At 46.1% G+C, this 13,755-nt stretch overlaps 2 protein-coding genes across 3 annotated transcripts in view; one reads left to right on the top strand and one right to left on the bottom strand.

Moving 5' to 3' along the window:
• Positions 1–13,755, bottom strand: part of LOC147035672 (protein phosphatase EYA1-like) — a 386,713-nt gene that overhangs the window by 82,758 nt on the left and 290,200 nt on the right. The window lies entirely within an intron of this gene.
• LOC147035677 (uncharacterized) lies at positions 5,300–13,112 on the top strand. Its single transcript, XM_085846525.1, has 5 exons — positions 5,300–5,483; positions 8,473–8,689; positions 8,803–8,879; positions 11,336–11,861; positions 12,360–13,112. Exons 2-5 carry the CDS (start codon positions 8,474–8,476, stop codon positions 12,540–12,542), a joined length of 1,002 nt encoding a protein of 333 aa, XP_085702651.1. The 5' UTR covers positions 5,300–5,483; position 8,473; the 3' UTR covers positions 12,543–13,112.

Below are 13,755 nucleotides of genomic sequence, written 5' to 3'. Positions count from 1 at the left end.
AATCCAGTCGTGGTTTACCAGAGCGAAGGAACGGCCTGTGTGGTTGTTTCTGGCTCGCGGTTTGAAAGTTTTTTGTTTTTTTTCCACGTACGTACGGGCACGTACTAGTTACTACAAAGGACGTTAAAGGGTTTCATTGTAAAACATGTGGAAAACTAGAAGGGCACTCAGTAGAGCGCATACCTCCACTCTGTAATGTCTGATCCACGAGAACACATCGGGCCCAATACATTTTTGAAATATCATGCTGTACAGTACGATATCGTTTTTTGGCCCTTTCTCTCAATGGTGAAGAATCACTTGAAAAAAAAACTTCTAGCAGCCGGATCCGGAACCAGATCTTCACCAAAATCTAATCAGTTCGTCCTTGTCACACACCGAACCTGTCGACAAAATTTCATCCGAATCCGTCTCCAACTTTTTGAGATATCCTGCACACAGACAAACAGACAGAAAGGGGTGAAAACATAACCTCCTTCACCTTCGGTGGTCGAGGTAAAAATGAACTCTTTAACCACTAAGAGTACTCATATACTTATAAAACCTTCACAACCCGGCTGGCAGGCTGGCTTAGAGGGACGCACACTCCTCCACAAGCCATCTATCCTGGGTTTGAATCCCGACCGAGCTATAAACCGTCAGCCTTGTCTTTCATCGATGCGTATGCCATCCCTCGGATGGACGTTAAACTGGGAGTCCTGTCTGTCGATATTATAGTTGGTGGACGTTAAAGATCCCAGTGTCCTTTTACGAAGAGTAAGTGAGCCATCACCAGTGCCCTGAATAAATTACAAATTTCTGTGCTAACCAGCAGGTGGCACTGCATCATCAGGAACAATAAGAGTAATATTGATAAATTATCATCAAGGAAAGTCATCCATGATCAGTATCTACACTAATAAATGTGTGTGTGTGTGTGTGTGTGTGGGTGTGTGTGTGTGTGTGTGTGTGTGTGTGTGTGTGTGTGTGTGTGTGTGTGTGTGTGTGTGTGTGTGTGTCAATGTCTCCTCCATAACTCCAAAACCATAAAACGTAGGAGCGTGAAACTTTGCATGCATATGAAGAAAACTCCAAGGAAGTGCAAGAATGAAAATTGTGTGTTTGTGTTAATTAAAACCCCCTTTTTGAAGATAATTAACGGCCCTATTTAATTATATCCATCATCAGGCGCATCCTCGGTCACCGCCCTATATGGGGTCTGCAGGCGTGTCCTATGTAACCTCGCTGGGGTCTGAAGGCACCGTATTTTTTGGCCTGCTCAGCCTCGCCTTGACTTGGAACAGGCCGCAACGATTTCCGAATGATAGTTGCTTTTTTTTTTCACTTTCCTCACTCACATTATCAAATTCCTGTTCATCAAAGCTACGAATTGCTGGATACATTTGCAATGCTTATAAACGCCAAAGAGACATGTCAGCATTCGTTGCTTTATTTCGTTTCCGCACACGCAATCTCCACGAGAATCTCTTCAACTAAGCAGAATTACAAAATCTAAGCTCCAGAATCGAACTTACAAGCAGTTCTGACTCCGAGTAAAGTGTTTATTTGTCCAATTCGTACATATTTGACATTTCGGGCATCTCCGGAAGATGTATGTTCAATATTATGGTTCAGTAATTGCCAATGGCGTGCCAAGGGAGTAGTTTCTTATGAACCGTTTCATTGGAGTGATAAAGCCACTTGGCATTCTTCCATTATATGACTCATCACTTCGGCAGAGATAAATACAAATAAAAATCAAACTTTTCACTTTTAAAAGTTTTTTTCAACCGTTTCGTGGATTGATTGGTGAAGACACTTGGCGTGTGTTCTTCAGGTCTCAATCAATGGGGATACCGTGCTTCTGTCTCAGTAGTGGGAAGGCAAAATAAGTTATGTGATCACAATGAGAAAAAATATATTTTCAGTTATGAAATAATGAATCGCCACACCATGGCGGGAAAGCCGAGAGGTACGCATGCTCACTCTGTGTGGCCTGGGTTTGAATCCCAACCCAGCTCTAAACTGTCACCCCGATGTTTCAGTTTAGGCAATTCATCAATGTGTGTGCCGTCACTCGGATGGATGATAAACTTGGTGGCACATCTGCAGGAATTCCTCAAATCGAGGAAGGACTTTACACGATGGAGGATTCCCAGTCGGTGACTGGCTTTGGAGGCGAGGTTTGAAATGTGGCTTTCCCAGGAAAGGTCATGGCAGATAGTGAGACCCAGACGCTTGAAAGAAAGGACTTCTTCCAGAGGATTGTTGAGAAAGTGGATGGGGGGGGGGTTCCAAACCATCCTTTCAGATAGACATAGTGAGAGTGTGAGATTTGTCTGGATTGAAAGACATGTACCACGTGTTGGACCAGTTTGTGATTTTATCCAGATCAGCAGTGAGCGAAGAAGCTGCTGCTTGCCGGTCTGAGGGATGACCGATGGTACGGCAGAGGGTGGAGTTGTCAGCAAAGAGATATAGAGGATTTTCCAGAGAGTCCGAGAGATCATTGATGAAAACCAGAAAAAGAACAGGGCCCAGAACGCTACCTTGAGGAACTCCAGCCTGGACAGGAAGAGGGGATGAAAGAACTCCATTTAGGGCCACACGTTGACTGCGACAGGAGAGGAAGTCTGCGAGCCATGAGTGGAGATGGCCTTGAATACCATGGGAAGAGAGTTTGGTGAGTAGTGCAGGGTGCCAGACTGTGTCAAAAGCACGTGATATGTCCAGGGACACGGCTCGGATTTCCTGTCTGGCATTGAGGACCTCCATCCATTGATGGGAGAGCAGAAGCAGCACATCCAGGGTAGAGTGACCTGGTCTGAAACCAAATTGATGATCGGACATCAAGCCATTGGAGAAGAGGAAGGATTTAATGTATGAAGCGATGATGGATTCCATAACCTTGCTGATGATTGGCAGAAGGTTGATTGGTCTGAAGTTGCAGGGATCTGTTTTTGCACCTTTTTTATGCAGGGCAGTGATATTTGCTGATTTCCAAGCAGATGGCAGATGACCTTGGGCAAATGAGAAGGTAAATAGAACAGAGAGAGGGTGAGCAAGAGCAGAAGAGCAGGTTTTTAGGACATGTCGGCTGATGCCGTCTGGACCGGTTGCAGAATCTGAGTCGAGGTTTGACAGCAAACTCTCCACTTTGTCAGGAGAAAAGGACAAAGAGTCCAGGGACAGTTGGGTGCGACTGGGTAAAGTGGGTAGAGATAGTGATGGGTTTTGGACACAAGATTTAGCTGCAAACACCGAGTTTAGGCATTCAGCTTTATCACGTGTGGTATCAGCAGTGCGGCCATTTGAGGTAATGGAGGGGATGGAGGGGGAACATACACCAGAAACAGATTTGATTCGACGCCACCAGGATTTTGAGGAGGGAGAGAGGTTTGAGAGTTCCAACTTGAGATTATAAAGATGTTGTTTTCTGGCTCTCCTGAGGGTAGATACATACTTGTTCCGAGCTTTGTGGAAAGAAATGAGATTGCCTTCAGTTGGGTTTGCCTTCAATGAGGCAAAGGCAAGTTGTTTCAAGACAACTGCCTCACCACAAGCTTCAGTGAACCAAGGACGGGAGGAAGGGAAGGACAACTGAAGACGAGAGGGGATAAATCTGTGCATGAGGGAGAGCAAGTTTCTTTGAAAGAATTCCCAGGATGAGTTGATGTTTGAGAAAGTAGCGATGGGAGACCAGTTTTATAAGTTTGATGGCTGCTCGGAGACCCTGCCAGTCGGCTTGAGTGAAATGCCAGACTCGACGGCGCTGAGGTGGTTCTCTGATAACAGCCAGAGAGATGTCCACTTTGACAAGGACGTGGTCAGAAGAACCAATTGGAGCGGAGGAAGAGCAGCAGATATTGTCAGGGAAATTTGTCAAAATCAGATCCAGAAGAGATTGAGAACCATTGGTTGAGATCCGGGTTGGGAAGTTGACCGATTGAGTCAGTCCTAATGAGTCGCAGAAAGCTTTTGCTGAAATGCCATGACAGGTGAGAGAGGTACCCACACCGAGCCAACTGGCATGATGACAATTGAATGACTTTGTTTTCGATGTTCACGCCCGATGGGATAATTAAGCCGTACATGAGCGGTACTTCAATGTTTTTAGTCCATTATTTTGGTTAATGTTCCCACAAATTTTCTGGAACTGGGATAGTAAAGTTTTTGCAGATGTGCCAGTGGATTACTTTACACACTCTGTTGGGTGGTTGTGTGTGCAGATGTTCTGACAAGTGTTTTTTTTGTGTGTGTGTGTGTGTGCGTGTTCCATCTTGAAGGATAACATATATCATTCTCTTTGCTCACGCCACCTCCCCTCACCTTCCCTCTTTTTTTTCTCCTTCCCCTCCCCCCACCCCCTTGTCTGTCTGTCTGTCTCTCTGTCTCTCTCTCTCTCTCTCAACCTCTCCTCACATCCCTCCTCCCACAGTGTATAGCAACGTTTGCTGAGGTGTCGCTCTCCCTATCTCCCCCCTCCTCGCTCTTCACCCTTTCCGAGCTTCCTCTCCCTCTGTCCTCTCATCTCCTCCCTCCTCCCTCTGTCCTCTCCTTCCTCGCCTCTCTTCTCCCTCCGCTCTCTTGCTCTATCCACTTCCCCTTCCTCCTCTCTCTTTCTCCTGCCCCTTTAACATCCTCGCCAGTGAAGTGACAGGTTGTATTTGCTAGAAATGAATTACACTTCCAGGTGGGAATACACTAGGTGGTTTGCCAATGTTTCAACAAATTTGGAATTTGTTGAGAGATGAGGGAAATAAATCGTTTGTTCCCGGTATTTGTAGTAATTAAGACGCCTTGGGATCTTTAACGTCCACTGGAACTAATGCTAGCAGGTGAGATACCCGGCTTAATGTACCCATCCGAGGGACGCCAAACTTTGTGACTCGACTCCGTGCCTTCGTAACACTGATCGGGAGTTTGTTTGTCGTCTGGTCGGGAATCGAACCGACACGAGAGATCTCGGAAGAGAGTGCGCGCTTCGTCTGTACTTGCATCCCGTAAATCCCTGAAATATAAAAACACAAGAAAAGAAAACAAAGTTCCCTTTGGTAAACATTGAAAACTTTGTCAACTCTCTGGCTCAGGTACCAACGATATCCATCAAGTCTCTGGTTCATCAATCATGGAGATCATGTAGAATCACATCACATGACATGACATAAAACGATCTGCTCTGAGTAAGTACACTTTTGGAGTGACGCTCTTCAATTGACATTGTGATTGAAGTGACAACTGGTGAAGAAAAATATTCCACGGCCCTATTTATGACGTCACACACGGAGTGTGCATTCTTCGGGCGCGCGTCATCACGTCACAGCTCCGGCCCTGATTGATGAGCGCGCGGTCTCTGCGTGCGAGATCGTGGGGCACCGGGGCACACGCACGGTAACGGTGACGCCAAGCATAAGGAACTCGGAGGTGTGTGGTGGTGTACGACGGTGAAGAGACGGTGTACGCACAACCTATTAGGACCGTGGGCTTGGAAATCTTACGCAAAGGTACGCACGCGAAATGTGATCGTACTTCGTGCACGGAAAGATGTACGTGTCGCATGTTGTACCTGGGTACATTTCCCCTCCCCCTCGTCCCCCAACGTTTACACAGCGTACGACGAAAGATTGATGAGTTCCACACGCAATGATTTCACACGTTTGTTCCCAGTCGCGATCATCCATCGCTTCGTCCTGAGAACACGGTTTTGAGATTGTTGTGGCGCAATACCTATTTACGATGCACACCTATTTACGATGCACACCTATTTACGATGCACACCTATTTACGATGCACACCTATTTACGATGCACACCTATTTACGATGCACACCTATTTACGATGCACACCATACACACGGTACAGCACAGAACAACGAACAGCATCAAACTGTAGATTCACAGAGGGCAATAGTCACATGGATATGAACGAGTCATCACGGTGACGCGGAATCAAATATTCACCTTATCACGGCGACATGGCATCAAATGTTCACCTCATCAGTGACACGGCATCAAATGTTCACCTTATGATGGCGACACGGCATCAAATGCTCATCTTATCAGTGACACGGTATCAAATGTTCACCTTATCATGGTGACACGGTATCAAATGTTCACCTTATCATGGTGACACGGCATCAAATGTTCACCTTATCACAGCGACATGGCATCAAATGTTCACCTTATCACAGCGACACGGCATCAAATGTTCACTTTATCACGGCAACACGGCATTAAATGTTCACCTTATCACGGCGACACGGCATCAAATGTTCACTTTATCACGGCAACACGGCATTAAATGTTCACCTTATCACGGCGACATGGCATCAAATGTTCACCTTATGATGGCGACACAGCATCAAATGTTCACCTTATCACAGCGACATGGCATCAAATGTTCACTTTATCACGGCAACACGGCATTAAATGTTCACCTTATCACGGTGACACGGCATCAAATATTCATCTTATCAGTGACACGGCATCAAATGTTCACCTTATCACAGCGACATAGCATCAAATGTTCACCTCATCAGTGACACGGCATCAAATGTTCATCTTATCATGGCGACCCGGCATCAAATGTTCATCTTATCAGTGACACGGCATCAAATGTTCACCTTATCACGGCGACATGGCATCAAATGTTCACCTCATCAGTGACACGGCATCAAATGTTCACCTTATCATGGCGACACGGCATCAAATGCTCATCTTGTCAGTGACACGGCATCAAATGTTCACCTCATCACGGCATTAAATGTTCACCCTTATCATGGTGACACGGCATCAAATGTTCATCTTGTCAGTGACACGGCATCAAATGTTCACCTCATCACGGCATTAAATGTTCACCCTTATCATGGTGACACGGCATCAAATGTTCATCTTCTCAGTGACATGGCATCAAATGTTCACCTCATCAGTGACATGGCACCAAATGTTCACCTTATCACGGCATCAAATGTTCACCTCATCAGTGACATGGCATCAAATATTCGCCTTATCACGGCATCGAATGTTCACCTTATCACGGTGACATAGCGTCAAATGTTCACCTTATCATGGCAACACGGCATAAAATGTTCACCTTATCACGGTGACAGCGTCAAATGGTCACCTTATCATGGTGACATAGCATCAAATGTTCAACTTATCATGGCATCAAATGTTCATCTTATTATGGTGACAGCGTCAAATGCTCACCTTATCACGGTGACAGCGTCAAATGCTCACCTTATCACGGTGACAGCGTCAAATGCTCACCTTATCATGGCATCAAATGTTCATCTTATTATGGTGACACGGCATCAAATGTTCACCTTATCATGGTGACACTGCATCAAATGCTCATCTTGTCAGTGACACGGCATCAAATGTTCACCTCATCACGGCATTAAATGTTCACCCTTATCATGGTGACACGGCATCAAATGTTCATCTTGTCAGTGCACGGCATCAAATGTTCACCCTTATCATGGTGACACGGCATCAAATGTTCATCTTCTCAGTGACATGGCATCAAATGTTCACCTCATCAGTGACATGGCACCAAATGTTCACCTTATCACGGCATCAAATGTTCACCTCATCAGTGACATGGCATCAAATATTCGCCTTATCACGGCATCGAATGTTCACCTTATCACGGTGACATAGCGTCAAATGTTCACCTTATCATGGCAACACGGCATAAAATGTTCACCTTATCACGGTGACAGCGTCAAATGGTCACCTTATCATGGTGACATAGCATCAAATGTTCAACTTATCATGGCATCAAATGTTCATCTTATTATGGTGACAGCGTCAAATGCTCACCTTATCACGGTGACAGCGTCAAATGCTCACCTTATCATGGCATCAAATGTTCATCTTATTATGGTGACACGGCATCAAATGTTCACCTTATCATGGTGACACTGCATCAAATATTCATCTTATCAGAGGGACACGACATCAAATGTTCACCTTATCAGAGTGACATGGCATTGAATGTTCGCCTTATCACAGCGACACAGAATCAAATGTTCAACCTGGTGCAGCTGTACCGTTGCCTTTGGCAAGAGCGGTATTTGTTTGAATGCTCTACTTTTGTTTGTTTAGATTGGGTTCGTTAAACTCCGTGGTCTATGTTGTGTTTTTATTGATGCTGATACTTAGGATTCTACCTGGACAACCTCCCTTAGAGTAAGTTTCGTAAATTAGATCATTCACTCTTCTAACGGTCAAAGCAGAAACGGCTTAAATCAAAACGGGCAGTGAGACAATGCCTGTGGTCGGGGGTGGAGAAGTTGGTGGGTGGGAGAGGGCAGGGGAAGGATGGAGTGCAGTGGGAGGGGGTAGGTGGAGGGATGGAGTGTGGGCGGAGGTGAGGCCCGTGAGGGTGTGGTCAAAGTAGCGTTGGGGGGTTCTGAGTTATTTGGTTTCACGCACTAACAATGAATCCCATGGAGTGATGTGGACCACCCCCTCCCTGGCACGTCCCCAGAATGATCGCTGCATGCGGGCATCCAATGGAACGTTCTGCTCAAGTCAACGACACCCTTGTGGAGCAAAGCTGGAGGACAGAAGGATTGCAGTGCAACTCGTCCACCGCTGGATCTGTCGCTCCTTGTGGGATGACCGAGTCGATCCAGAAACGAGACCAGACGAGTGTTCGACGGAACATGAAGGGCAAGCAAGGCAGCACGGGGTATCTGAACCAGGTGAAGGACGAAGCAGTGATCTGGCAGAACACCGGCTATTCCGGAGCTGCCGGCCAAAACGGCAATTTGGTGATGCAACTGAGTAGATCCTGCATTGTTGATCCCACCCACAGGTGTTGGAACAGATTGCCAAACTCAATGCCGACCTGTCGTCATACCAGCAGGAACTGCGCAGGAAATCCGTGCACAGGTATGGAGTTCATCACGTACCTGCACACGCACTCACTTCATTGGGCGCTTTACAATTTGGGAAAAAAATTAATCTGTCTCTCCTCGAGAAGAACAGCAAATCGTGAATCATGTGGACATTTTAACCGATGAAAATTCCATTCATTGTTCTAACGACAATTTGAGAGTTGCGAGACCAACTGGAGTTCATTGAACACCTTTATCCCGTGCAGTCTTGAGAAAAAGCACATGGGTAGGGTCTTTTAAACTTTTACTTCGTTTCTGAGCAAGATCTACCTTTCTGACGAGCCGCGATTTTGTCCGAATCTCGATATTCCCGAACGCTGAGAGGGCGAGCGCCAAATTTGATAGTTCGAGATGGCAGAACGTTTTGTCCAAGTCCTGCCAAACTGAGGAGGCGATTTGTGTTCTGCAGTCTTCAAGCGTATAATTAAATTTAAATAAAATAAACGTTTTGAAGTCTGAAGAAAAAATAAATAAATAAAAATTTAAAAACACAAAAGCCTTTTTCGGAAGTTTCGTTGATGCGGAGTCTTTGCACCACTCCATCAAACATGTCACCCGAGTTCCTCGTGCTTGTTGTTTGTGTCCTTTGTGATGTCCCGAAAAACAGCTCGGCATCCTATTAGGAACGATTTTAAATTTTGTTTGCCTCCCAGATAGACTAAAACAATAACCTCCCCTCTTTGCGCACGTGCATGCATGGTGTTGGCTTCGTGGTTAGGGTGGCGGCTTGGGATCCTAGGGTCCTGAGTTCAAGCCCCGTTGGCCACTGAATTAATACACACCAGGGGGTTCACTCAGCCCGTCATCCTTCCGAGGTCGCCAAATTGAGTACCAGTTTGCTGGGTTAATTGAGCCATTCGAGTATCCTGCGTCGGAGTGGCGACCCGTCCAGGATTGTGCCCAATAGCCCAGGAAACTGCTTCGGCAGCACCGACACTCTCTCCACAGAGTATGGTTCCAATTATTATTATTATTATTTGCGCACGTGCGATTGGGACAAAATTCCACACAATTTGCCAAACTCGGAGTCAAAATACTGCTAAGCTGCAGGTTCGAGTATCGATTTGTGTTCTGCAATGTTTAAAATACCAGTAATTGGCATCCACAACCATCCTGGAGCATGTTGCGGAACGTCGGCCGAGGGCCTCACTTTTTCCTTTTCTTCCGCCCACATTTTTTCACCTTTATTTGCTTTTCAATTTGTTTTCTCCACAACCGCTTGAGCGATTTACACAATTTTCAACGTAAGAGGGCATACCCGTGGAGAGTTATTTATTTATTTTTCACAAAGTTACGGGAGCATTGGATGGAAAATGTGGCCGGCGTTCCGTAATGTCTCCTTTCTGTAGGTATGGGTTGTAGGGTGTTTCACGGATGTAATACAACAAAGGTGCTCAATCTCGACGTGTCTGCGTGCGTCCGTCAAATGTGGCTGCTTCTTGTCAGGAATAAAACAGCCTCTATCTCGCTTCGCTCGGCCGAACATAATTCAATTACAGTAAAATCAAGTAGTTCCTCGATTATATCGACTGATGTCTGTCAACAGACAGAGTGAACAAATTGCTTAACCCCGCTTTTGTGCTTCCCCCGCTGGGTCACTACGGCGAAGCTCATTGAACCTGGAGGTACAACACAGCTTTTGCTCAACTGCTTGTTCATTCTTTGGAAACACCAAGCAAGCGAGGATTAGACGAGAGCATTACTGACGGCCTCTGGAATCAGCACGCATGGGTCTAGTTTTAGCATTGGACTGTCTGACTGTGAGAGCAATCACAAGAAAGGGTTAAACTTACATGGGGATAAAGGAAAATGTCATGGGTGGGGAGAGTGGGTTGTAGGGAGAGAAACATCTGGGAAATGCATGAGGGGGGAGTTAAAAAACAAAAATTCGCCCAAATTTACATATTATGTTGTTTCCGCACAGGTACGCTCGATGGTCAACAGGGTAGGGAAAAATCCTCCAATGGTAGTGAGGCACAGCAGCAAAAGAGTTGCATGCGTGCTCGCATACAAATCAAGAAAGAACAGAACAATGAGGTTAATGGTGTTAGGGTTATTTAGTTAGTTAGTAACCCACCATAACCCTGCCACAGCATGAATTCACATTCAGTGAAGCACTTGTTGTCAAATATAAACAATCCTGCAATCTCTCAGAGCAAAAGTGGTCAATTTTACTTTCAGGTGGGGTATGGGAAGCAGGTAAGTAAATGAGTGTGCACAAGTCCGATGCCAAACACCTTCCTTCGGGCTTTCCTCATCCCTTTGGTACCCATCAATCCTCCGCATGAGACTTTGTCCCCTCTTGTGTGCAGATGGCAGAATTAGCCTTAAATCTTTCATCATCCAGCAATCTATCAGCACGTAGACTTTTATTCAAGTGCATACATCAGGTTCATCCACCGCACTGCAAACCAGTGTGTGTACGTCCCTCATGTGCTGTATCCCACACAGCCCAAGACCCGGCTCTGCTCTATCCCGACACATGAAGGATGAAGGAGAGCATCCTTGCTGCATTCAGAATGCAAGCGGTCCAAAAGAGTGCATCGATCGAAACTTCACCGCCAAAGGAGTTGTGGTTAATCACCTGGGAACACATCCCAGATCCCCTCACTCACAGCCAGAGGACCTTCTGACCTCAGACATCACTTCGGAGCAATCTCTCATGTGCACAGCAAGCAGTTATGGACTGGACCATAGCTGCAACTCTGCACCGGGTGCCACCCTTGGAGCCGGGAGCACTGCAGTAATATCCCGGTCGAGATACGAATATTCATTCAATGGCAAGAGGATTGGTGAACCAGTACCTGCCACAGCTCGTGACCTCCGCAAACAGCAAGAGGCATCGCGAGGGATGCAAATCTCATCCTGCGTTCCACTGCATATCGAGGAGGTGGTCGAGAACCAGACAGAGACACCTTCTATTGATGGTGAAGGCAAGGAAGGACATGTGCTTACGCTACCAACATGGACCGAAAAGGTTTGTGAGCATCTCACACATGCAAGCCTTGTGGCCAGGTCTTTGTTTGTCCTTTCGTTTACAAAATCATTATGTATGCCTAAGCTTGTACCGCCATGAGTATAATGGAACCGTAAACCTCAGAGAAAGGTGCGTTTGATATTATCTAATGAAGAAAGTGACAAATCACACATATTGTATAGAGATATCAGATGTAGCTCAAGGAAAGTGTGGCATCAGGACAAGTGGAGCTACTGCCAGATTTCTGGGTTCAGGTTTGCTTTGCTGGTGTTCTCCAACTAGTCACTTCACTCCAATTTATAGCACTGCAACATAGCTCGTAAATTAACTTATTAAAACAAGAATAATCCATGAGCAGTTAATGCAATGAAGCTCCACAAGAGCTCATGTTGTCCACAAAACTGATTGCCTAATGGGGAAATGGTGGCATCACCACTGCTTGCATTCCCAACGTTGGTGCTCCGATCTAACCCCACCCCACTTCTCTCTGCCTTGCAGGATGTACCCCCATCCCCATTGCTTACATCCCGGTTTGTCCGACCAGCACGACCCACCTGCCAACGCCCCCCATCGCGTTGGGCTCACACCCACCCTGCAGGACCACCTGAAGACACTACGCCAAGGGACGTAGCTACCATCATCAAATTATTCTGGGAGGACGCCAAAAGCACGGTGGTGTAATGGCATCGAGGTCACAACGACCCAAAGCCATGGGTTATTGCCTTCAGGCATTGAGATCCACATCTACGTTTATACATGGCCGGGGCTCCGTGTCACATCAAATACTCCGACTGGTTGTGATGGCCTTTACGAATGGCTTGTGTATCCATACTAAATGTCAAGAGTGCGCTTTTGTTTATGGAACAGCAGTAGAAACATCATGTCACGATCAAAATAACTTGGGGGACGGAGAGTGTGGGAGGGGCAGAGGAGAGAGAGGAAGCGGTTAAAAATATTTGCCAAAACCTCCCTTGTGGGCACAGGAAGTGCTGTTTGCCAGGAATACCAGCGAGCACCCCGTGTTGTCTTCTCACAATCGGGTATGGACCTTCAGGGGAGTTATGAACTTTAGACTTGCTAACTAGAACAAAACCTCATAACTGTAGAGCAAGTTCCATAAACAGCTGCATCACATAATCATTTATACAACACCTAGACGATGCTCCAAATATATAAACATTTAAACCATGTTTTCCAAATACATATGTACTGGTTTTATATATTAATAAACGATCTTTGTTGAACAGTTAACCCTGGCATGGTGCTCCTTTTAAGACAGATCTCTACAGGGCATTACCATGGACTACCACCCACAAAGGGCAATGGTCACATGGTTTTCATACACCAGGTACTCCGTGGAATGTCACAGGAGTGCAGGTGAATGAACGGATGTCTGGTTCTTTCATGAGCTTTGACTTTGAATACTTATTCTTCTTCTTTCGTTAACGGCCACAATTATTCCCACGTTCTTGTGGGGTTGGCCTGAGGAAGCTTGGCCCAAACATTTCACGAACCGACTGATCAGGCCTGACGCTTGACTAAGTAGTTAGGGCAGGGATTTGGAACGTGTTCATGGTGACGGCGAAAGCTCTTCACAAAGGACATTGTGGGATCTTCAACGGCCACCAACTAATGCCGGCAGACGAGACACCCAGTTTAACGTCCATCCGAGGGAGAGCACACACACATTGATGAATCACCCTGCGTGTGGAACACCGGGACAGTTTATAGATGGGTCAGGATTCAAAACCAAGCCAGACAGCTAAGAAGGGAGTTCGTGTACCTCTTTGCCATCCTGGCAGCCCTCTGGCCTTTGTATCCAAAATAAAAAAGCCATTCACCACAACACAACACAACAACACAAGAGTTACCAAACCAGCAGTGATGTGCTCAT

Source organism: Eptatretus burgeri, chromosome 1 (assembly GCF_056783735.1).
Source record: "Eptatretus burgeri isolate ZD-2024b chromosome 1, Ebu_testis_v1, whole genome shotgun sequence".
NCBI lineage: Eukaryota > Metazoa > Chordata > Myxini > Myxiniformes > Myxinidae > Eptatretus > Eptatretus burgeri.
Note: the sequence above shows the minus strand (reverse complement) of the source record. Positions and strands in the feature narration are given on the sequence as shown.

Excerpts from the sequence above, each read along its gene's own strand:
- LOC147035677 (XM_085846525.1), top strand. The coding sequence starts at position 8,474 with ATGATCGCTGCATGCGGGCATCCAATGGAACGTTCTGCTCAAGTCAAC. Across the intron at positions 8,880-11,335 it reads CGCAGGAAATCCGTGCACAG|CCCAAGACCCGGCTCTGCTC; the intron begins GTATGGAGTTCA and ends TATCCCACACAG. Across the intron at positions 11,862-12,359 it reads TACCAACATGGACCGAAAAG|GATGTACCCCCATCCCCATT; the intron begins GTTTGTGAGCAT and ends TCTGCCTTGCAG.